Genomic DNA, 22407 nt, shown 5'->3' with positions numbered 1-22407 from the left:
CTTGGTTAATTTTTAATCGGGGATTAATGACAATCGGCTTTCGAACAACCGGGCCCAGCTGTTATATAAGAACCTTACAATATAAAATATATGAAGACTTATTCAGGCTGACCTTTAAACACATTGTGGATGTTTACTGTATTTCTACTTGTAGAAGTTAGCGTTCCGGGATCAATTTTTTACCATCCTCTAAGACCGAGACGGCAGATAGTGAGTTAAGATGAAGTCAAAACGGGTAAGTTCACAAAAATGCTCGTTCATACTTGTAAACTCACCCGTTTTGACTTCCTTCTGACTCAACAATCTGCCCCTGGGTCTCTGATGATCATCTTATATACGTATCCACTTCAAGGCATCGAAAGACACAAATGTAAAAATCTTTATTTTCAATCGCAAAATACTCTTTACAGATACCAAGAACAGTTTCATACTGTATTATAAAGTTATTATTCGATAATTCTTTGTAAGCTTAAAGATAACTTTTAATCTCAAAATTAATACAATTCGAGGTAAACGACGGTGTGTGATAACAACACCAAGATAATATTCAACAACGCTTAACTTGAGAAAGTGACAACTAGTGTTGTCATCATGAGTAAGCGCATTTGACACGCCTTGAAAAACGTACCGTTTTTTTTTTTTTTTCACTTAAGGTAACAAAGGATCGAAGTCCCCAGAAATACACCAGAATCCTTTTCTGAAAAAGATATTTAACAAAAATATCAAAATAAAGTGACTCTGGCATGTGACGAACGAAGAACTTGAGGGACATCAACGTTCTCTACACTGTACTATCGCAAAGAAATACAATATCTCCAAGGAAACTTAAAGCAGAAAACAATAAGTACAGATAGCCCTAAGCCAATGTATCATCTTTCAGCTGAAGCTGAGAGAAACAGATAAAGCTTGTCACAGTCAGAGAACAAGTGCTGGTTTGGGCAGGAAATCACAAAAGCAGCCAAAGAACGTACGCTTTCGATTGCCCAATAAGATAGATGTAGGAGTACTACCGAAGACTCCACGAGATGACAAGACCGAGAGAATTCTCGGAGACGAAACTTGGTAAGCAATGCACTTGTTCCTAACTGGACTTTGTTTAACTTGATAAATAACCAACAACCAAAGAAAAGTAAAATATGTTATAGAAGATCAATAGATTCAAAGAACAAATAAAACACTTTCAGTTGACTACTGACAGAACCACATCTGCTACACAAGGAAGTACGCTTCGATCAGGATCAAGACACGAGGAATGTGCAAAACGGGAATCTAAAGCGAAAAGATCGAGAGCTGGAGCAGTATCCCCTTCACAATCTGGTACTTTGATCAAAACATCCCTTGTACCGTTATTTTGATTTTCATCCTACGCCACAAAACTTTGGAGAACACGGAGGAAAAAGTGCAGATTGTAAACGACCAAATCATGGCCGAGTTACAAGCAGACGCGTACGACTTGCAGATCAACGAGGATGATCTGTAGTTTAACAAGGACAACCTGCAGATTAACAAGGACGAAGAGTATTCGTATTATCCAGAGGAAAATGCCACCGAAGAATTACGCTTCGATCAGGATCGAGACACAAGGAATGCACAGATCGCGAATCTGTGTCCCCCTTCACAATCTAGTACTTTGATCAAAGATTTAAAAATTAACGTAGCACAATAATCATGTCTGATCCAATAATACTTTGGTGTCGCTTTTTGGATGACCCCTCTGATTACCTGGAACACTTTTAAAATGCCCAAAAATTTCAAATGCTACAAATGTAATTGACTGGGACCAGATGAAGACCTTTGACTTGCATTCATAACATGAACAAGAAAATTGGTAGTTAGAAAACGAAGAATACCAATTTGCCAGGAATTTGTCAAAAGGGATCAAGTTAAAAAAAAGATTAAAATGCTGAAATAACATGCATACTGAGAGAACAAGCTAGCCTATTGCACCAAATGCAGTTGACTCTGCACATGGTATGGCCCTTTGCATACCAGCAATGCATATATGCCTGGAAAAATACCAGCCTCCAAATTTTGCTAGTAACTTAATAACGATGAACTACGATTCAAATTCATTGGTGGACAGAAACAAAATCTTTTGATTGATCAAAACAAATAGTCGATTTACATGTAGCCTCAAATTTTTTTTTGTCTCATGTGCAAATTTAAAGGAGGAATTTCAATATGACAACCATGTTTGGGGGAAGCAAACCTTATTTTTACTAGAATAACATCAAAACTGTGTGGTAATTCGCTGCTAATAGATACTGTAAAATAAAAAGAGTCCAATAACAACCTAGACTCACATTTTATAATAGAAACAAAAAAGGTGAAACAATATGACATGAAAAGGGAGTGGCGAACTAAGACATGTTTGCAAGGTCCAGAATTTTCAGGAGATCCTTCAAATCAACAATTTACTATAATTAAAGAAATGATGGCTGTTATGATCACTATGGTCATATAATTAATATGCTACTGAAAACTGTGAACCCTTTGAAGATAAGGGTATCATTTATGTAAGAAACATTTTCAACGAGTAAATGGTAATGTCACAGGCCACAGAAATCTCGCACAGAATGATAGGCCACAGACACCCCACACAGAATGTTAGGCCACAGACATCCCACACAGCCAGACCTTAACCTTACAGCAATAATTGCTTAATTATAAGGATTATTAACTGTACAATCTACCCCCCTCCCTTCCCCCCAAAAAAACTCTGAATAGGAAGCAAGTCTATCACAGAGTTACCCCAGCATTTTGTTAGCTTGTTGCTATCCATTTATACACTTTGGTGGGGTGGGTGGAGACACAATGCACCACAAGTTTTTCTCTAAGGAAACAACACAATGCCACAGACCAGTCCCTAAAATGCTATGCTGAGAGCTACATGTACACCTGCACTTCTGAATTTTGACGTTATTAACTATTAAAATACATAATTTTCTTTATTTGTTGGCACCACAATTTGATAAAAAATGCCACTACAATGTCAAGAGTCGATTTGAGATAAACCCATTCCCAAAGATTGCTTACAAAAACTTGTACTGGCAACATAATTCAATCCCCAAAGTGGGAGCTTACATTTTAAAGGCAAAGTGATGTATGCATGGTATTATACATTCAGATATAAAACTTTGAACTATAAGCAAGAAATTGCAAATAAACAGCTTATAATATTCTTTGAAACCCCAAATTGACTGAGGTGATTTCTTTATATTAACTAAATCCAAGCTTCATTACCTTACTTCAACTTTTCAAACCTCATGGAAGTGAACTTTATGAGGCACTAGTTTTGCAATTCAGAGAAAAAAAAGACATTAAAGAGCTCTAACCTTTGTAAAGAATGCCCTCATATTCATTTTTTTTTTTTCTGAAAGTGAATTTAATCATGAAATTCACACTCGGGAAAATAAGTGAAAAAAAGTTAAATGACCTACTTTCACTTAGCTTTAAAATCAAAGTAGTTTTGATCATTTTCACTTCTTCAAGAAAAATATCTTTAAAAAATGACCAGGAAGTAAAAATATTTATTAATAAATATTGAAATGAAGAATGACTTGAACAATAACCAAAAATATTTCTATAACCAAAACAGTAACGTCAAACAATGTTGCTAACATAAAATTCATCAATAAATTTTCTAACATACCTTGAGGTATTCATCCATAAGAGTCATGTGAGAATTTGTGTTTCCAGAAAATATGCATAACTGCCACAAGGAAGGTCACTGGAATTCCAAGGGGGCATATAACATGAAAGCCCTAACAGTGATCAGCATCAAATTTCTCCTTGTAATATCAATGCTTATTCAACCCCTGAGGTCACAAGAATTAAGAATATGATCACCCAAGGTGAATTTTTGTCGATATTTTAATAACCTCTCCCCGGTAATTTTATAAGAAAAATATGGGGACAAGATAGAAGAAATATTTGTTCTTTGATATTAGGGGTTAAAGGGTTAAAGAAAAGAATCAAGCTAAACTGTAATTTCCAAAGGAGTAAAGGAGGCTCAAACCAAACGAAAACAAACCTTCCATAGTTTGTGGGGTATGCATGTTTCCTGAAATGACACAATGCTCAAGTTAATCTGACAAAGGCAAGACATGAAAAACACAGCAGAAACTATCAAGCAGCTCACCAGCCATTTGAACTAGTGGCATGTGGAGGGCAACAAGATCTCAGCTCATCTATTAACTGCAGGACCTTGAGAGCAGGACCAACTTTCATGAAATGCAGGAGTGTGTCTCTGTTTAACAACAACAGGGCCTTGCCATCAATTTCCTGCTCTTGGAAGAAACCCGCATACTCGGCACAGTCACCGGAATAAAAATATTGAACCACGTCAGCCGTGCTCCAGGAAGAAACTCCAGACTTTGCTTGAGGACTCCAATCTTTCCTGCCTGGATTATTCATTGGGTGCTCCCTGCTGTTTGACCAGGACATGATTCCCTTGCCCCCTGTATGACTCCAAGAGGTTACGCCTTGTGCCCCACCCTGCTGCCATGTTAAAGAACCATTCTCTTGGATATGATTCGAAGATGATGTGTACTTCTTCTCTGGAGATGAGAGTTCAAGATTTGACAGAGAAGAAGCCACATTCCTGACACCATTGTCCACTGGGCCATTACTCTTCAAATTAGACTCTTGCAAATTCCCCTGATATGGTCTGAATGCTGATGAGCTTGTATCTGACATGTGAGAGCTAGAAGGAGGCAAATCTTGAAATCCATGGCATTGCTGTGAGGTGTTAGATACTGAAGTCTTAGGTGGGCAATCTTTTTGAAACCGTGGAGCCAGTAATCGGCCCCCATTAGCATTTCTTGGTGGAGATACTTTTCCTGTTGTTCCATTAAACATAACGACATCGCTATCACTCAGTCTTCCATCTTTCACACGGCAATCAGATGAACCCATTACATAAGTTGTCCTTTGTTTCTCCTTCCGTTTGTGTCTATTGCGGTCATCTCTGCCCTCTTCTGAGGATGTGTCATCACAGTGGCCATTTTTAGGGCTCTGCAAGTGATTTCCTTTGTATTTATGGGAAACATAGGCGGGTCTCACAGCCAAGACACTGCCATTCAGTTTGTATCCATCAAACTTCAACAAGGCATCTTGGGCTTCTTTAAGCAATGAAAACTTAACAAAAGCATACACTGGAAAATGTTTTTTCTCCATGATTTTGCAGACTTTCACGCAACCAACAACAGAGAATGCTTTTTCAAGCGATGAATCCAAAATACCAGATGGAAGATTACTCACATGTACTCCATACAATCCAAACATGTCTCTTGGAATTGCAGGGCGCCAGTCATCGTGTGTTTCGCCATTTGTAGATTGAATGTTCTTGGTATCTTTACTTTCATACTGCGATAGTTCTTCTGAACTACTCATCCTGAAAACAACACAACAAAGGAAATATTAGTTTTAAAGGTTTGAAATAGGTTGACATCATTTTAATTTATTAATTAACATTTATGCACACAGCATGTCTGATAAAAGGCACTCCAATACACTCAGTTGAAGAAACATCGCCGGCCTTGCAAAGTGTGAACGATGTAACCTGATGGAATTCTTGCGTGATCTAATCAGCATGAGTATATTTCTTGCTTCTCTCTTGTCTGAGAGACATAGCAAACTTTAAGCCTTAAAATCCACATGTGCTTTTATTTTCTAGCAAGAAGAATGTAAATAAGTTCATACATCAAACAATTCCCTGAAAGCTGTTAGGTCTTATCGTTCTTTCTTTATACCTTTAACCTGACAACATCTCTTCAGTCAAGTGTATTGAAGACGAAGTTGTTCAACCTAAGACATCTGGTCAGTAGAGAGGCTGTGGGCAAAATAGCCAGTTGTTGTTGACACACCGCTCACAAAAAATCACACAAAATACATACATGTTTATACATACATATTTAATGATCCTAGCAGTTGGAAGACTATAGAGGATATTAAGAATATTAAGAAGTGGTCAGGGTGGGAAAGGAAACAGAAAAATATGTATGTCTAATTAACTGGCAAACTAAGTAAATAAATAAACATATAAGTGAATAATCACAGCATCATATTACATACAACAATAAAGTAATATACCACTGCACAATATGTTTGTCTTATAGTTGGTAAAGCGTTCCTTTGTAAAAGAGCAGTTGACTCTGCATTAGTGGCAGATAATTTCGGTAGGCTGTTCCATAGTGGGATTGTGCGAGGGAAAAAAGAGAGCAGAGAAGTGTGCTAAATTTCTATGGATGGTTCGAACGAGTGCCACCATATTTAAAGCTAGGTTTTAATGCTTCTTTGTACGTCGGGTATTCATATAATGGCAAAGCATTTAATGCGAGTCTTTCTCCTTTGCCGTCTATTAAATCAAGAAAAAGCAAAGTAAACCCTTACAGTGACTATCTGAGATGTGAATAAAGAGCAGACCACTGTGAAATTAATGAACTTATCAATGAATCTCGACTAAAACGGCCCAAAAATGCAAACGTGCCCACGGTACGCTGTCATTGTGTACTTGACAGCTTCCCTCTTTCCTGAATGCCCCAAAACGATACTACAAAAAGAAACAAGTCTAAAACTAACTTAGGGAAGGAAACCAGTGATAACAAACCTGGGTATTCTTCACGAAATATAAAACCTTCCTTCAGCTCTGCAAAATGTGCTCCATAGAAGAACGAACAAACAAACTCACGTGGTGAATGGCGACTCAAAACACCTGGCCGGGTTACCAAGCCCCCAATCGTGGTCACAAACTAAACATATAAACATAATAAACTTGCACATTTTATATAACTTGTGCACGAGTGTGTTATGTTTATCACCGCTGTTTGTATTTTATTTCTGATCAAGCTACGATGGCCCAAGAACAAAAGTATTTGTGCTCACCAATTTTGGTCACCCCGTAACTGGTGAAGAGAGACAATGTGATTATGCGAAGCAAAGTGATGCTGCGATGAAGAATCGAACTGCTGTAAAACAAAAGAAGAAGAAGACAGAAAACAAAACAAATCCAAACAAGACCTGACCACAATAGGTCGAAAACAATAAAAAATACAATGGACTCCGGTACCTGCAGAAGGACCCCTTGAAGGGCATGTCTTTTCCCCCTTGTTAATTAGAGAGATGTGTACCAGCGGGTTAATACTCCATATAATTCAGGTAAGTGGGGCCCGCTCTTGACGTTCGACTTGCTTTTTTAGTGGAACGAAACATCTCGGTCCCCGGCCTCAGTTTTTGGTAGTTGTGTATACAAGGAGGATCCATCCGAAAGGAGAGCCATTTTCAATCTGGCAGTACGCGCGCTAGCCTGTGTACATCTGCCTCCTCCCCTCGATTTTTTTTTTAAGGAGAGGAGGCGGATGTACACAGGCTAGTAGAATGACAAATTAAAGATTTAAGCATTTTGAAGGATTGCAAAAAAATTGACTGCGAACTGAAAGAGTAACAATCAAATCCAAGAATCCGAAAACCTCAGCAGAAATAGCCCTTTTCACGGTTAACTCTGCTCACTTGAATTACAATGAAATCTAGCATGTATATGAGGCAATTTCGGGCTATTTTGTGGTTTCAGCCCGAAATTGCCTCGCATCCACGTTGGATAACATTGTAATGCAAATGAGAAAAATCAACCGTGAAAAGGGCTATTACAACGCAAAAGTTTTCGCTTCCTGCCGTGCGAATAGTCCTGCAGTACAAATAATGTTGGGGATATTCTCAAGTCATTGGCTTACCTTTGAGGTTTAGGAATGGGGTGCATTTTTTTGTTTCATGTATGAGAAAGAGTACCGTTTCAGTAAAAGCTGTTATTTAGAAGGGTAAGGAGATATGCATCCGGCCCAGGCCTTCCCTTATGAAACTAAAGGGGTAGTGTCTCCTATTTTTAGCGTCACTTTGAATAGAGAGAAAACATATTTGTATTGATGGAAACGTTAAAAAAATGGTTCAATTTTGTAAAACATAACCCTACTAGGGCGTGGAAACTAGTATCAATCATTTTTGTTTGCAGATCTCTAGGATGAAAATGGATTGCAACTCGGAAAAAAATTGTACATATTTTTCAAGTCCCACTTGTGAATTTTGGAGAAATCGCTAAAAACTGATTATAGTTTGTTCCTCAATGGAAAAATCATTTCATATTTTTCTCCCAGGAGCGATTTCACGTTAAAGAAGGGGTTCGTCACATACTTGAGCTGTTTTGGCCAACATACAGCAAAGTCTCCGTGATAGTGCCCCTTTAATTACCCGCTCCCCACACGAGTCAGCTGCGCACGAGAAGACAAAGACAAAACAAACAAAACTGTCATTGTTTAAGTTGTTTCTTATCTTTATTACTTTTTTCAAACTATATCGTAACTTTTTTTATCATTGCAAAATAAATGTACAGTCTTGACGCGTGTACAGGCTCTATTTCGTCTATCTTGAAAACATTTTAATGTTTTCCTGTAAATAGCGCCTTGTAATCACGCACTCACTTAAGGCTTCTTCGATTGGATATATTCCAGAATAAGCTGAACAAGAAGATACACCATGTTTTAAGTGCCCTTAATTACCCATTTAAGGTACTTGGCCTGCCAGTGTAACAGGCTTTTACGGAGTACCATTTCCTTAGGGAGCGTGTGTGGATACTTGCGTTAGTGGACGGAATGGCGATGAAGCCTCTCGCGCATGCGCTGATGATTTTGCTCCTATTACACAGGCTAACTCCCATTCTGGAATAAGGCCAATCGAGCAAGCACCCTTAATTAAAACGTCTCTCTTAAATAAAAAAATTATTTAAATACATTTTCCTTCTAAAGGTATAATAACAACAACCGCGCTGCATTCTAACAGCATCAGTCAACGACATACGGTTCTAGTGATAACAGCTAGGACACTCATTACGGGATTCACTGAAGTCTTATGTAGAATACGTAAAGTGATAGCCGCGTGAGAAAAGAAACGTACACGTGATTCTTGTCGCTGCGCGATGAGGTTTTCCGCGACACTTAGTCTCCAGGCCCCCTGCGCAGATATTTGTTGGGCTCGTCTCACGCGGATTGCAAGACAAGCCCTAAACCTTACCGGATGGAAACTAGCGGTTTCCGTGCACGCTAAATGCATTCCACTAACAATACATTGCTCATATTCAGTCTCGATATGCATCCCTTTACTAGTTCGTAGCCCATCAGACTGCCATGTAGGTGTCATCTTTATTTAGGAAAGAATTCCCAGTAAATATGGCCAATGATAAGAACTCCGATTGTTTCCGCAAACGCAAAACGTTCTTCTATGGTGGAAAGGAACTCTTGACATAGCTAAAAATGCAAACGAGGAGCAAAGGAAAGCAACATTTTTTGTCATGGACGTCAAATTGCTCCGATGAAAACGAACAAGAAAAAAAAAAAGAACTTAACTGGATTTGAACTTGATGGGCCACATTCTGTCAATGTTGATTAACGAGGCTTCGGCTCACGGACTAGTAAAATGAACTCATATCAGACACCGGTATTTTACAGCAATGTAATTGTTAGTGTGCCTAAAGTCTTTTTCCAAGCTTAAAATTTACATCGTTTCGGCGATATCACGAAACCGAATCAACTTACTTACGAAGCCTGGAAACTAGTAATATTGTCCTTCGTTTCACTGATCAAACCGTTAATTAAATAACATTTATCAAACAATGTAAGACTATCTCTCTCTTTCGTAAATGTACAATGTGAACAGTACGAAATATATCTTAGATTTGATCCTATAATATAAATCTAACTACAATACATTTTACAGGCACACTAACTGCAGCAAACGCATTCTAATTACCACTAAAATGAACACACAACCTCCCAAATTGTGCATGCTATGATGCAAGATGGAGGCAACACGTGGTCCAAGTGGTAGTGATTTTGTTTGCTAGCAGGAGGGAGGAGGGTGAATTCGTCAGCTCGGCTGTCTGGATGATTATTTCGCCATCATGACATGGCGACAAAAAAAAGGCAAGGATTTTGAGGAGTTTCACAAAAATGGATATGATGCTGATATGTGGTTGACTAACATCAGCCCAGTCGCTGAACGAGAGTCCTGAAAGCTCAGACAAAATGTCTGAACAATTGTGGGCTCACGCAAACAGTAAAAAAAAAAGAAGATTTTTTACCTAAAACAACAGTTGTTCCTCTGGCAACTGCCGCCTTACAATCTTCACAAAGCTCAAGCCAATTGAGAAAATTTTGAATTGGCAGACTATTTTATCAGTGATAAGGTAATCATACCACATTACTCGAAACCAGCCGGAAAGGCTCGAGGAAGAGCGTTGTTTCCGGAATTTTATGTCCTTCGTACAACGAAGTTGACATTGCACAAGAAAAACTAATGATAATTTAAGTTGGGGGGGGGGGGGGTGGGGAGGCGTTAATGGAGGGAATGGATATTCCGGTAAAAGCATACTTTCCTATCATTTGAACATATTTATATATTTCATCTTATGTCTAGCTTCTAAAAACGTTTGGATGTTCAGTACTGCACCTTGGAGGTACAACTGTCGATATTTGAGCAATGGGTCGGAAGGAGAGTGCATCTGGCAAACAAGGCAGTTCAGCTCACTAATTGTGAGATCTGGCTCGTCCAAGAAGAACCGGTTCAATGGTTTAGATGGTAAACGGTAAACCAATGGAAGTCGTCATTACTAAGCAGCTGCTATTGCTTTCTACATCAACTAAATTTCAACACTTTCCATTACCGGCTTGTTTCAGCAGAGGCTGTCAAAATAAACGAGGTAAAGTTACTGCGCTCACCACACTACGCCGGACGAGACTTGAAGGCCAGTGTGACCAAAATCAGTACTACGAATTTACACGAACCATTTAAGAAGCGACTGGTTCAATATGATACGCTTGGCAAACGGGACACTTCCGGATTATCTCTCTACCAGTAGTCTTCTACGCGCGACGTTTGCCTTCTGGAACGTGTATAGTAGCGGGGTCGACACTTGTCATCAATATTTGGTGAGAGAAAGCGAGGACAACGGCTTGTTTGTTTCATTATAACTTCCACTGGTGCTACTTCATCTACCAACTAAAACGTTTGATCAAGAAGAGCAAAACTAACAGTGAATTTGAAGTTTCTATTCCTCACACCGTTGTCCATGACAAATTACCCGAATACTTGACAGCGCCCCTCGGATCAACGGGCTCAGAGACTTTTCGCTCCCACGGACACGAAGTAGTTCTACTCGCGGGAACATCACTGTGGACAGTGTCCTCTTCTTTGACAGGAGAATCACTCCGCTGGGTACTGGTAGCGAGTTCATCATCACTTGCGTGATTACCGTTTGCAGGTGCCGAGACATCGAGCTGCACTTTGCGCGAAAGCGGAGGGTCGAGAAATTGTCCCATCAAAGAAATTGTGGATATTTTGTACAGTGAAGTTCGCTCTTGGGCGGCGGTGGGAGCCACCGGTCCCGGACCGCTGCTGGCTGCTTGAGATGACCCGTTCGATCGTTTGGGTGGAGATGCACTGAAGTAAATGTCCGCCTGTTGAAGAAAACGTTCACAAGAAATTGTGAAAATTCCGAAGTGCTCATCGTCTGATTTTTTTATCTAGGATACGGGAGTTCCTTAATAGATTTTGTTTCTGAAAAAGTTTTTTTTAAGCTCACTATAAAACAAACATCTTTGACTGTCGATAGTTACACATCTATTGTAACTTGAGAGTCCTGGACCAACTTTTTCAAGTCCTTCAGGCGTTTTGGAAAAACAGCTAAGAACTTCAAGTACTATGACTTGTCTATTTTCGAGTACGGCTTAGGAAATTAATCATAAATTTAGCTTAGTATTAACGAGACAATTATCACAAAAACAACGAGCAAACAAACAAAGCAAAATAAATTGATGTTAGGCAAGTTGCTAGGCTTCGTGGCAACTTATAAAATCAATTAGCTGAGCGTACCTTTGCTGATATGAGGCAGACCTTGGGTAAAACCAGCGTGTGCACCAAGTTTGCGTTAACAACGAGACGTATTTCTATCGTGTTCGTGGTGAAAGCCAGGAGATAAGGAAATGCACAAACTGAAATAAAGACAAGTCAAAAAATGTATAAGTAAAAAACCCACACTGACAAGACAACAGCAGAATTACGATTGTGTGGCGGTGAGGATAACAAGACGTAACTTCATTCATATAGCTCGTGCAATTTTGTTTATTCACGGCAGTACAAGTACTGCGTTTATTGTTTTGTACTAGAGCAGTCTGAGAGCCTTTTCAAAAAGCCTGTCTAAAGAGCGTGAACTTTTTACGTACTAGCAAAGTTTTGGAAGCGAAGTTGCGTTGAAGCCTCGGGCTCCGCGGCCAAATCTTTGCTTTGATGCGCGCCAAATCTTTTGTTCGCGAGAAATATAACGCTTGTTGTAAAGACTAAAAAAAATTAGTGTTTGACAAATGTTGCGTTGCCAGAGCACTATCTGGTGATGAAAACGTTCTATTCATTGAATTTATCACAAGTTTTCATCGTATTCCACTGTAGTGTCGCCTGTGCAATGATGGCTAGGGGTTGATTATTGTCTGCACGAGCTTGACCGCAACGTTTTACATGGAGACAGTCGTTCCCGAAGCCGCGCATTTATTTGAGAAATAATTTGAAACTTATCAGGTTCTGTGCCAAAGAAAAGTTGCTCCACTATTCAAAATAAAAACTGTAAAATCGGTGAATTTAAGCAGTAAAAAATGTGCATACCGACTGAATTCGGCGCCGAGTTCCACCGGAACGAGAAGTTTGATGATTGTTCCCCTGTTAATCTCTTGAATATGGATTGGTCTGAAAAACAGGTCAATTAACATCATGAGAACATAGGATATGAACTGTGCATGCACCGATGATGTTCATCAAAACATTGAATACCAAAGCAACTCTTTATTGCTACCGAAACAAGAGACCCTGGGGTATACAGATCAACGTTGAAACTTGTTTTGGCTTATTTTCGTTAACATCTACTTCATAACTCATTGGCATAAATTAAGAGTAGATCATTGCTCGAAAATAACTTGGCCATCTAAGAACACTAAAGGTTTTGGATTCTGGTGGCAATAGCCCTTTTCACTGTTAACTCTGCTCATTTGAATTACAATGAAATCTAGCATGTATGTGAGGCAATTTCGGGCTATTTTGTAGTTTTAGCACGAAATTGCCTCGCATCCACGTTGGATAACATTGTAATGTAAATGAGAAAAATCAACCGTGAAAAGGGCTATTTACATCAGTTTTTTCAAATCCCGAAGTTGCGGGTCCAAGTCCCTGGCCGCTAGCTGGAGTTGTCTCACGGTAGCCCCGAGTTCAACTCCTCGACTACGCCCGGCTATAAACGCCAACTTGTCTGCCTCCTGCTAGATCGGATTTTCTTATGTTCAATTTGAAAGATTTGTTTCTAAATTGTGAATGTGACTTACGATTGAAAGAAATAAGCAGTTCGGATTCCTCTTCTTCATACACGTCCACAGCTGAGACCAGAGTCGCTTTCTGTGAAGACAGCAAAACAAATAGATCAATCACTGACCGTGCTGTGATGATTTATAAACTTATCGACATTATATGGCGCCACAAAGAGACAAAGACACTTAAGTACCTTTTGTTTGTCAACACTGTGTATTTTAGACACATCTCCTGCTTCACTGATGAGGTCAAACTGATGTTTGTAGCCCACACACACGAGGCTCTCATGAGAGCTTGTGTACACTAAGGTCATTAGAATCGGTGCCTCGCCCACGGTCACTTCCTGAACAACAGACAAAGGAGAAACACGAAAATCAGTCAATGAACAATAGTAAGCGTAGGTTTGAATTCGTGGACACAAAAAGGAAGTTAAAACTCTTCCTCCTGCTGCAGTCAAGTCTTGTGTTCGCAATGTATTTCTAACTTTTGTGAATGCAGATAAATTCACAAATAAAGGTTGGTTTAGCTTTCCTTAGCTTGCGTGAAGGCACCAATCAGAGGTGGCTGTATCCATAGGCTGAGCTTTCCCACACTGTTGCCCGCTTATTGTTTTAATTTTCGTGATTGGATAGATATTTGAAAAAAATAACTTATTTTAGTTGATCTTCGGCGCTTTTAGAAGGCATAGAATGTTACCAGCATCGCGTTACATTACAGGCAATATGGAGTAACGAATTTTTAATCGTCATTTTTCGTTGTTATGGTATAGGATGCAGGGTTACCACTGGTATTTCTAAGATCCTCTAACGATTTGCCGGCATCTTTATTCATCTTGGTGGAAGAGGAAAGGTGATTCATGTTGACAACAGAGGGATCAAGAATCGAAATATATCGACTTCCATTCAGGTTGAGAGTGCAAAATACTGAAGACTCGACCACCACACCTCCAATTTGATGGTACACCGTGACAAGATTCACTCATGGTTTGCGTTTTGTTATAATAAAGGTTTGACATATCACACGAAAGTACTTCACTATTGTGTGCACAAATGTTTAGGATACACAGTTTGGCATCACACCTTGATGGTCTCAAATCCATCAGCCACATCTTTGTTGCTTCCCACTGACCATGTGCTCCACACCACAGGGTGTTTCCAGCGTAACAGCGTCACCTTCCGTCCTACAGCGACTGCAAGCTTCAGTTCGCCTTCACCTGACTGGCTCACGGCGAACAAATGGCATCCTGTAGGAACAATTAACAGGGGAATTAAAGCAAAAACGATGTGGTCAAATTAGTTAGAGCGGTTTTCGTTTGAGTGTCGTAAAAACAAAACAGAACAAAACAAAACCAAACCAAAGATATTTCTCTGACCAATCACAACAGACGTATACAGCACAATGGACCAATCAGAATTCGAAGCAAATGCGTGTAACCGGCGTCAAGTGCGGGAAAACGCGTGCACGATTGTTTTTGGTTTGGCTTACCATTGGTTGAGAAAATGGCGCCAACTTTGCAAAAAGAGCGCAGTTACCGCCGCAGTAAAAGCAAAAATACTTTAGACACTCAATTGAAAACCGCTCTACCAATGCAATAACAGTGAACCGGCAAAAATATTCATTGCCAAAGGTGTGGAAAGCTGCACGGCCATTTTTGATGACGTAATAAACCAAGTTGCTTTAGAGTGGGTTGACTGGAAAAGACGAAGTGCAGCCCAGTTCTTTTAACGAACTTCCAGGTGTTTGTATAGATGAATGAAACATTTTTTTAGTGTTTCACATGGCTTATTCTGAACCAATAATTATTGTTGAAATTCAAAGCAAAAGTTCACCAAACTCAATAGTAATTAGGATCCAAACCTCCTTCACAGTAGAAGTTTCCTTTGTTAATTCTTTATGATCATGAATGATTGCTGGTTCAGTGGGAAAGAGGAACGAAAAGTGTTACCATTCTTGAACAACATCTCAGTGATGCACTGTCATTGACAAATTCCAAGATGCTTTGATCCTCATTCTGATAGCGAGGCTAAGTGCAAATCTGTTTTGTTTGAATGAATGAAAACTAATTTTCAGAATTAAAACTTTGCACTTAGCCTCGCTTTCGAAAGAGGATCAAAGCAAATCGGAAATGGCCTATTCTCCTTTAGGTCCCTTCGGCCGAGCGAACGTACTTACTGGATAAATTTAAGGACACTACTTCTTCTGACGTTACCTTTGCTTTTCTCAACACTGTGGTTTTTGCAAAATGCCCTGGACCTCGGTTCTTCATCCTCATCTTCGAAGTCCGTCAATTTAAACACGTATAACTTGGACGAGTGAAATTCCTTACCTAAACAACACAAGAAAAACGTTTACAACGTAACACCATAGACGCCAGCTACAAAACCATGTAATCCTGCCTGCAAAGATTTTATCTCCGATCTTGGAATCCAGGACAGTGTATGACTATCTGTACCAATGTCTGAATGTTTACCTTTCTCAACTCGGAAAAGAAGAAGCCCAAACGCTTCTACCACACTCAGCTGTTTTGCAACCACAGCCTTGTCGAATATGTATCGATGTTTTGCCCCTAAAATTGAGTTAAAAGCAATAATTGTTTCTTTAATACTAGCAAGTATCGGCAAACGTATTACAATTGAGTCATTTCTTTGGACGTAAGATTCCTTTTTAAGCTTTTTTATCTCGAAAACGTTTAGTGATACGTTTAAAACACTTCAAAATCAGATCGATAGAGAAGAAAAAGGGGAGAGCGAGTTGAAAAACAATCAGCTTTCAGTCTTCAGTTTTTGTTAGCTGTTCCCAAGTCCTTTATGGAGATTTTCTTCTAACTTTCATCAAAATTTTTTTACTTTTAGAATTCGTTGTTTAGTCCTGACCATTTAAAACTAATTGCTTGGATCGCTCGAAGAGGTTTCCAGAAGCGTGCTCAAAATAAGCAAAATACTGAGCTCTCAACGTAAACGGTTTGTCGAGAATCGAATAAAATCAACAAAAGAAAGCAAAGAATAAAAAAAAATCTACCTTGGAGCACTTGAATACCATCCTCTGTCCCCAGCATTAGACTATTACCTGTTAATTACAAATACAGTAATCTATAAATACCAAATAAAAATGATAAAATGAAGGTAATAAAATGATTCATTCAATGAATATTGAGAATCAGTAAGCGTCGAAAAATAAACAGACAAATCATCTCACCCCACGAATCGCCGCAAAATATTTTGGTGGGAAAGTCTTCGAAAATACACTGGGGCTCCCACGGCTACAGAACAGAAGAAAATAATCAAATGGTCAGATAAGCGTGACTGATTAAACAGTGATGAATAAAGTAGTAGAGAGTGTGGATGGATGGACGGGCGGACGGACGGACGGACGGACGCCGCGCGGGCGGACGGGCGGGAGTGAATGGATGATGCTCATTTTCCAGTTAAAATTTCAGCTATTAATCAACAGTCAAATGAGGAAACGTATAATGTGATTGTAACTTTTTAGTCTGCACACAGAGCGACACTCACCTATAAATTAGTAGCAAAACCCACCTTCGTGAATTCAGTAAAGACAGCCCCCAAATCTATGCTGAAAGGAGTCTATCCTCTTCAGTTTATGCATGGTTCCCTTACGTTGAGCATTTGTTCTTATGAATTTACACACACTGTGGCTCTCTTGGTTCTCTGGCGGACAAGGAGTTTTTACTCCTGCCAGGTGACTCCAGCTTACATTCTAATGATTAAAACCGCACGGAATTTCCCGACGAGAGGGCTAGAAGGGTGGATATAAGTGTCAGCGAGGAAGGGACCTAAGAGATACACAGAACGCACATAATGATCTCACTAAGAAGAACCATAATATTTCTTCTGACCTCAATTTTGGAGTTTCCTGATGTGCTCGCCAGACTGGTCGGGGCATCGCCTTTTACAATTGTCTTAAGCTTCAAGGACTAGAAAAGTGAAATAATCCAAAGAAATGGGTTAGAAGGCGGGAGAGACTTTGGGGGGTGGGGGGGGGGGGGGAGGATCAGGCCAGAGGAAAAGATTAACGTAAAACAACCAAAGTGGGTTCATCACAAATGGTTAACTAAAAAGTACAAGATTATCGTTTCTTGGCACTTGATGACTTAAGCAATAGGCGTTTTTTTTTTTTTAAATCGAGTTTTGACTTTATATCTAGCGAGAAACTATGGCCAAGCAATGGTAACATCATTATTATTCCGATTTCATAAGAACGAAGCAAACATGGGATTCCTGAGTCATTGGGAACCTTCAGATCAGAGTACGAGTACGACTTTTCAAAACCAGTTTGCGTGGTTTAGATAACCGCTTGTCACACCAATCTTATTCGGCTAGGGTCTTCTTACAAGCGGTTATCTAAACCACATAAACTAGATTTGAAAAGTCGTACTCGTACTCAATCTTGTACTCGTAGTCAAATCTGAACTGAGGTCCCTGTTGGCAATTTGCCAACTACACAAAGGTGTAAAAGTTGTCATGAACTAATAGATGAGTACTAGGCGCTTACGCCTTGTTTGTTATAGCTAGCTACTAACTCATGTATAACCCGTTGGAATAATTCTTGTAGAGTTGTTGTTGTTGTTGTTGTTGTTGTTGTTTTAAACATATTTACCTGTCCAAACTGCAGAAAAGCTTGTTCTCGCTCCATTCCTTTCCGGCTATTTCCTCGAGACAAATCCAAAGCATCATTCCACGATTTGCGCGCACCGAGTTTCTGCAAACAAGAGAACAATAATACCCTGAGAACAAGAAGCCTTACTTGTTCGGTGGGGTTTAAAAGGGAGGCTTCGCGTTTAGTTTTTATTTTGAAAATTAGTTTCCATTCATATGCAAGGCAAAAGTAATCACCACATGTAAAGCTTTGCCCTTAGCGTCGCTTTCGTGATGAGGAGGTAGTAGTAACAGTAAGATCCTTTATTTAAACACGATGAGAAAAAAAGTATTACATGCTTGAGGGGTCGTGTGTAACTATTACCTAATTAACCTACAAAAAGAAATGCATAAAATACATCGAATCGATAATCAGACTTAAAAGGAGGAGGTAAGACATGTGCGCAAATGTTTTGGATTAGATTTTGAGGACTGGAACTGGCATGGAATGAGTACTTACTTCATGCATGTGGTCTTGAAGAAGCCTCGTTATCAGACTGTCCAGAGTCCGCTGACGTCTGTTACTGAACGTGGGCGAAGCGTACGCAGCTTTCTCGCCGTTCATCACTAAAAGGAAAAAAATACTTATGAGTAATGAAAATGCACCAAGAGAACAATTCTCGGTGTTGATCACGATGTACGTTTTAGAGCTCAAGTTGAAGCAGAATATACTTACACTTAACAAGAAGAAAGTCCCTGAATTCCTGGTGATTTTGGAAAACAGGTGGGCAGGGCAAAGGCGGACCGAAAATTGGAACATTTTTCTCGGAGAACACCGTTAACCTGTGGTAAAGTAAATTCCTCCGTTAGCTGTTGGAAACTTTCGAATGTATTTCATAAGCAAATGAAATGTTGCGAACAAATTCAAATAGCCTCACCTGTAGCTGTTGTCCGTTTTACTATAAGAAACGAGTGCGTATACGTCTTGGGCAGTTAAAGAACGCAACAATGGAACACCTTAATTTAGGAGCTATATTAAGTGAATAAAATATTATTATTATTATTATTATTATTTTTTTATTATTATTATTTCTTTTTTTTTTAATCGAAATGAATTTTAAATATTGAATTGTAAATAGGTTTTAATAGCTCTTTTTTTCTACTTTTAACTTGTAAATATCAATTTTGCTTGGAATATTATAATAAAGAAAGATTTTATTATTTATTTTTTTTATTATTATTATTAATTATTATTATTATTAATTATTATTATTATTATTATTATTATTATTATTATTATTATTATTATTATTATTATTATTATTATTATTATTATTATTATTATTATTATTTGTACCGAGGCAGAAGCATTCTCTCGTTGGTTCTTTTTCACCTAACTGAGCTTTTGCATTTCTCCCTTATCAATATTTACCAGGGAAGGGACAATTCTAACTCTCAAATTAAAAACTTAACTTTCTGTAAAGTTTTTGCTGTTTTTCTATGGGTAATCCGTTAAAGCTGCTAAAAGAGTAGTGAAGCAACGTCACCCCTACCAACCCCACCCCCACAAAAATTATACAGGCTTAGGATCAAATCTTTCTAAAGGATACGGACAAATTTAGACTTGATCGCCGGAGGACTGAACGAAGACTTCTCATCCCAGTCTTGGAACACGATAATAACAATGTCGTTCCCAATGTGGCGTTTTCGCTCCACCTGAAAGGAAAGTATCAAAAGGTAAACATAATCAGTTACATGTCAACAATTGTTTCATCCGCAAAACCTGACATACTCTAGGGGCGCTTTCCGCTTGCCAGAACGGGCCAGCCAAACCGGTCAGTCCGGTAATGGAATGGGTCATCTTGAAGGCATTGATCCACAAAATTATCAAACTTGGACATTGCGAAAATGCTACGCGTTACTGGCAGAATTCCATAGGACTAGCGTATAACCAGGTCTTCAAATTTGCGCATTCCCTATGCGAACAGCCGGCCAGTTTAGACAAATGGAAATCGGCCTATCATTTATCAAAGATAACCGGAATAAGTATCGAGCACTTTCTACTCGCCGACCTTTGTTGACATGATCGTACCGGCAAGACACATGATCAACACAATTTTTTTACTCTAAGGGTTTTCACCAGAAATATCTGTAGAGATAAGTCTATGTATGGGCAGTTTCCTTTGCACTCGTCAGTACAAAATTTTTCAAAGCCTGTTGAAAGTTTTACAAAACAAATGCATTATTTCCCCTACTACGTAAAAATTGAGATGATTACTTTCGCGGAGGGATTGGGTGAGGGGAGGGGAGAGTTGAGGGTCTCGAGTTACAGCTATGGGATTTCTTAAAACCTTCATATTTTACCGTTGCTTCAGGGGGCCGTTACTCTGTACTTTATGGAACGTTGTAACAAATTGCATGAGCTCTCCCTCTCGAATACTACCCATCCCCTATCTTTTCAGTGCTAATTATAAATAAAAGCTTACTAACACATAGACACTAGGCCCCAGTGCTTCAAAGAGCGGAAAACTCTATCGAGTGGTTAAATCGCTACCTAACTGACAAAATGTACTCCAACCAATACATTTTTTACAATAACTGTCCAAATTTCCGCGCGCTGATTGGCTCGTAGCTATTGTCTATAAGAGTACAGACAATAAAAATGACGTCAGATGTAACGCGCGCGCTTTCTCAACGAAAAAAATAGCCAATTCCGCTCGTACTTTTTCCATGTTATTGTAAAAAACAAATCGACGGCAGTTTTCTATGGTCTATACTCTTATAGACCATAAAATGACGCCAGAAAATGTCCAAAACTTGGCAGTGAAACCACTCGCCTGCGGCTCGTGGTTCCACTTTTGAACATTTTTTGACGTCATTTTATGGTCTGTAAGAGTATGGACCATAGAAAACTGCCGTCGATTTGTTAATTATCCGCTCTTTGAAAAACCGAGAACATAACTGCAAGATTGAATGCCTGCCTACAAACTGAAATGATCAAGTTATAATAAGTGGTAAATTTATTTCGCATCACCTGTTGTGGATTGTCAGGTGTAAATGGCAGCATAGTGGAGACATGAAACATGACTTCATGTCCTTCGTATACCGTATACAGAGAATGCAAGCCGGTCATGTCATCTGGAATGAAAGAGGAGTGAAAAAATATCAGGAAGGTGGTATGAGAACGGCTAGAAAAAGGAAAATAAATTACTGAACATCGTGGCACTTGCAGGAATCATATTATAAGCTTACTTTTGACATCCAACCCTCCTCGGTACTTCTGCCAGCCTTTGAGTTCTATCTTTTCTCCTAGTATCTCTAAGAATCGTTCGAATTCTGCACTAACGGTCACTGTATTGGGTGAAAAAACATCGCCAGGTTAGCGCTGGCACAAACTTTTTGTAACAAATGTGTAAAAATACTAAATATAACCCTGGCATGGATATGTATTTAAACTGGGGCAGAGTGGTAAAGATAGAACTAGCTACTCTGCGCTATCAGAATCTGGGTTACGTCCCGGCTCAGTTATCACGGACGAAGTAAAAATGGCAGGCGCAGATTCAGACTGGCTTCCATCGTTTTACGAAAAACGGTGACATTTTTTTTTAACAACAAATAGACATTTTAAGAAAAAAAGAATCCCAGTTTAAGTATGGAAAATGCCTGTCTGAGTGACTTGAAAACCCAGGAAATGGCACTTGCAGGAGTTAAAATTAAAAAATTTTCCGGGGACACATGCCCCCGGTCCCCTATAGAACCTCGCGCCTTCGGCGCTCGCATTATCGGAAAACGGTCACTTTTTTCTTGGATCCGTGCCTCAACGGGGAAGACGCGAACGTGGCCTTTGTAAAGAGACGGCCAGTCTTCTTAAGCAAAAGAGGATCCATTTTTGCAGGGATTTTCACCGCTGGATGAAGTGATAAAACTTACCATTGCTGAAAACTTCGTCGTCCGTAGTCTGCCCTTGTTTGGCATAAAGAACTCCAAATTTGAAGTTAACGGATCCCTAGAAAGAAATGTGGTGAGATTAAGCTGAAAGGGATGGTGCCTTAGTCTTCCTTTTAATATCTAGCTCTCTTGGTTGGTCTCTGAAATCTTTTTAGCGTGCCATAAAGAGCGAAAATATTTTAATTTAAAAATAAGAAGAGACTTCCTTCCAATATCTTTTCGTATTCCATAGAACATTTCGTTCGCCGCAAACGCCGGATTAGTCAGTGGACATCAGGCCAAACAGGAGAAAGAAAAGATACGTTTTCAAAGGTATTCTGGTTAGTGAGGACGAGACCTAAGACGAATTCATGGCTCAACGTAAAAGGGCATCCCTGGGTATTGCTTATGAAAAACCTTATAATCTGATATGATCATACCTCTTGTTCTTCCAACACAAGTAATTCCTATAAAAAAGAAAAGAAAGAAAAGA

The 22407-nt window shown here is 39.2% G+C and overlaps 2 protein-coding genes across 6 annotated transcripts in view; both read right to left on the bottom strand.

The window, feature by feature from the left end:
* Positions 1-355: 355 nt before the first annotated feature.
* On the bottom strand, positions 356-6713 carry LOC146487024 (uncharacterized). 3 transcript variants are annotated; one of them, XR_014858411.1, is made up of 4 exons: positions 6611-6713; positions 5754-5833; positions 1378-5395; positions 356-1337 (listed from the first exon to the last, which is right to left on the bottom strand). XR_014858411.1 is itself a non-coding variant. In XM_085091607.1 (3 exons), exon 3 carries the CDS (start codon positions 5392-5394, stop codon positions 4138-4140), a length of 1257 nt encoding a protein of 418 aa, XP_084947733.1. In that variant the 5' UTR covers position 5395; positions 5754-5833; positions 6611-6713; the 3' UTR covers positions 356-4137. The 3 variants fall into 3 exon arrangements, 2 of the variants coding, with proteins under 2 accessions (XP_084947733.1, XP_084947737.1); XM_085091607.1 differs by having other exon boundaries at positions 356-5395; XM_085091611.1 differs by lacking the exon at positions 5754-5833 and having other exon boundaries at positions 356-5395.
* A 1589-nt stretch (positions 6714-8302) lies between these two features.
* The window catches only part of LOC146487023 (GTPase-activating Rap/Ran-GAP domain-like protein 3), a 32421-nt gene continuing 18316 nt past the window's right edge, over positions 8303-22407 (bottom strand). For 2 of the 3 annotated variants that reach the window (XM_085091531.1, XM_085091535.1), the window contains exons 8-27: positions 22355-22381; positions 21918-21993; positions 21240-21338; positions 21022-21125; positions 19598-19703; positions 18926-18971; positions 18724-18830; positions 18508-18614; positions 18010-18111; positions 17249-17326; positions 16588-16651; positions 16411-16458; positions 15863-15958; positions 15602-15718; positions 14472-14635; positions 13586-13735; positions 13410-13479; positions 12700-12780; positions 11917-12035; positions 8303-11501 (exon numbers count right to left, since the gene is read on the bottom strand). In XM_085091531.1, coding sequence (XP_084947657.1) covers positions 11100-11501; positions 11917-12035; positions 12700-12780; positions 13410-13479; positions 13586-13735; positions 14472-14635; positions 15602-15718; positions 15863-15958; positions 16411-16458; positions 16588-16651; positions 17249-17326; positions 18010-18111; positions 18508-18614; positions 18724-18830; positions 18926-18971; positions 19598-19703; positions 21022-21125; positions 21240-21338; positions 21918-21993; positions 22355-22381 — 2163 coding nt within the window. In that variant the 3' untranslated portion in view covers positions 8303-11099. Of the gene's footprint in view, positions 11502-11916; positions 12036-12699; positions 12781-13223; positions 13249-13283; positions 13480-13585; positions 13736-14471; positions 14636-15601; positions 15719-15862; positions 15959-16410; positions 16459-16587; positions 16652-17248; positions 17327-18009; positions 18112-18507; positions 18615-18723; positions 18831-18925; positions 18972-19597; positions 19704-21021; positions 21126-21239; positions 21339-21917; positions 21994-22354; positions 22382-22407 lie in introns of those variants that run through there. The other variant, XM_085091539.1, reaches the window with a different exon arrangement.

This window comes from Pavona decussata, unplaced genomic scaffold (assembly GCF_977016875.1).
Source record: "Pavona decussata unplaced genomic scaffold, jaPavDecu1.1 SCAFFOLD_19, whole genome shotgun sequence".
Taxonomy (NCBI): domain Eukaryota; kingdom Metazoa; phylum Cnidaria; class Anthozoa; order Scleractinia; family Agariciidae; genus Pavona; species Pavona decussata.
The sequence above is the reverse complement of the archived record's forward strand: the minus strand, read 5'-3'. Positions and strand labels throughout refer to the sequence as shown.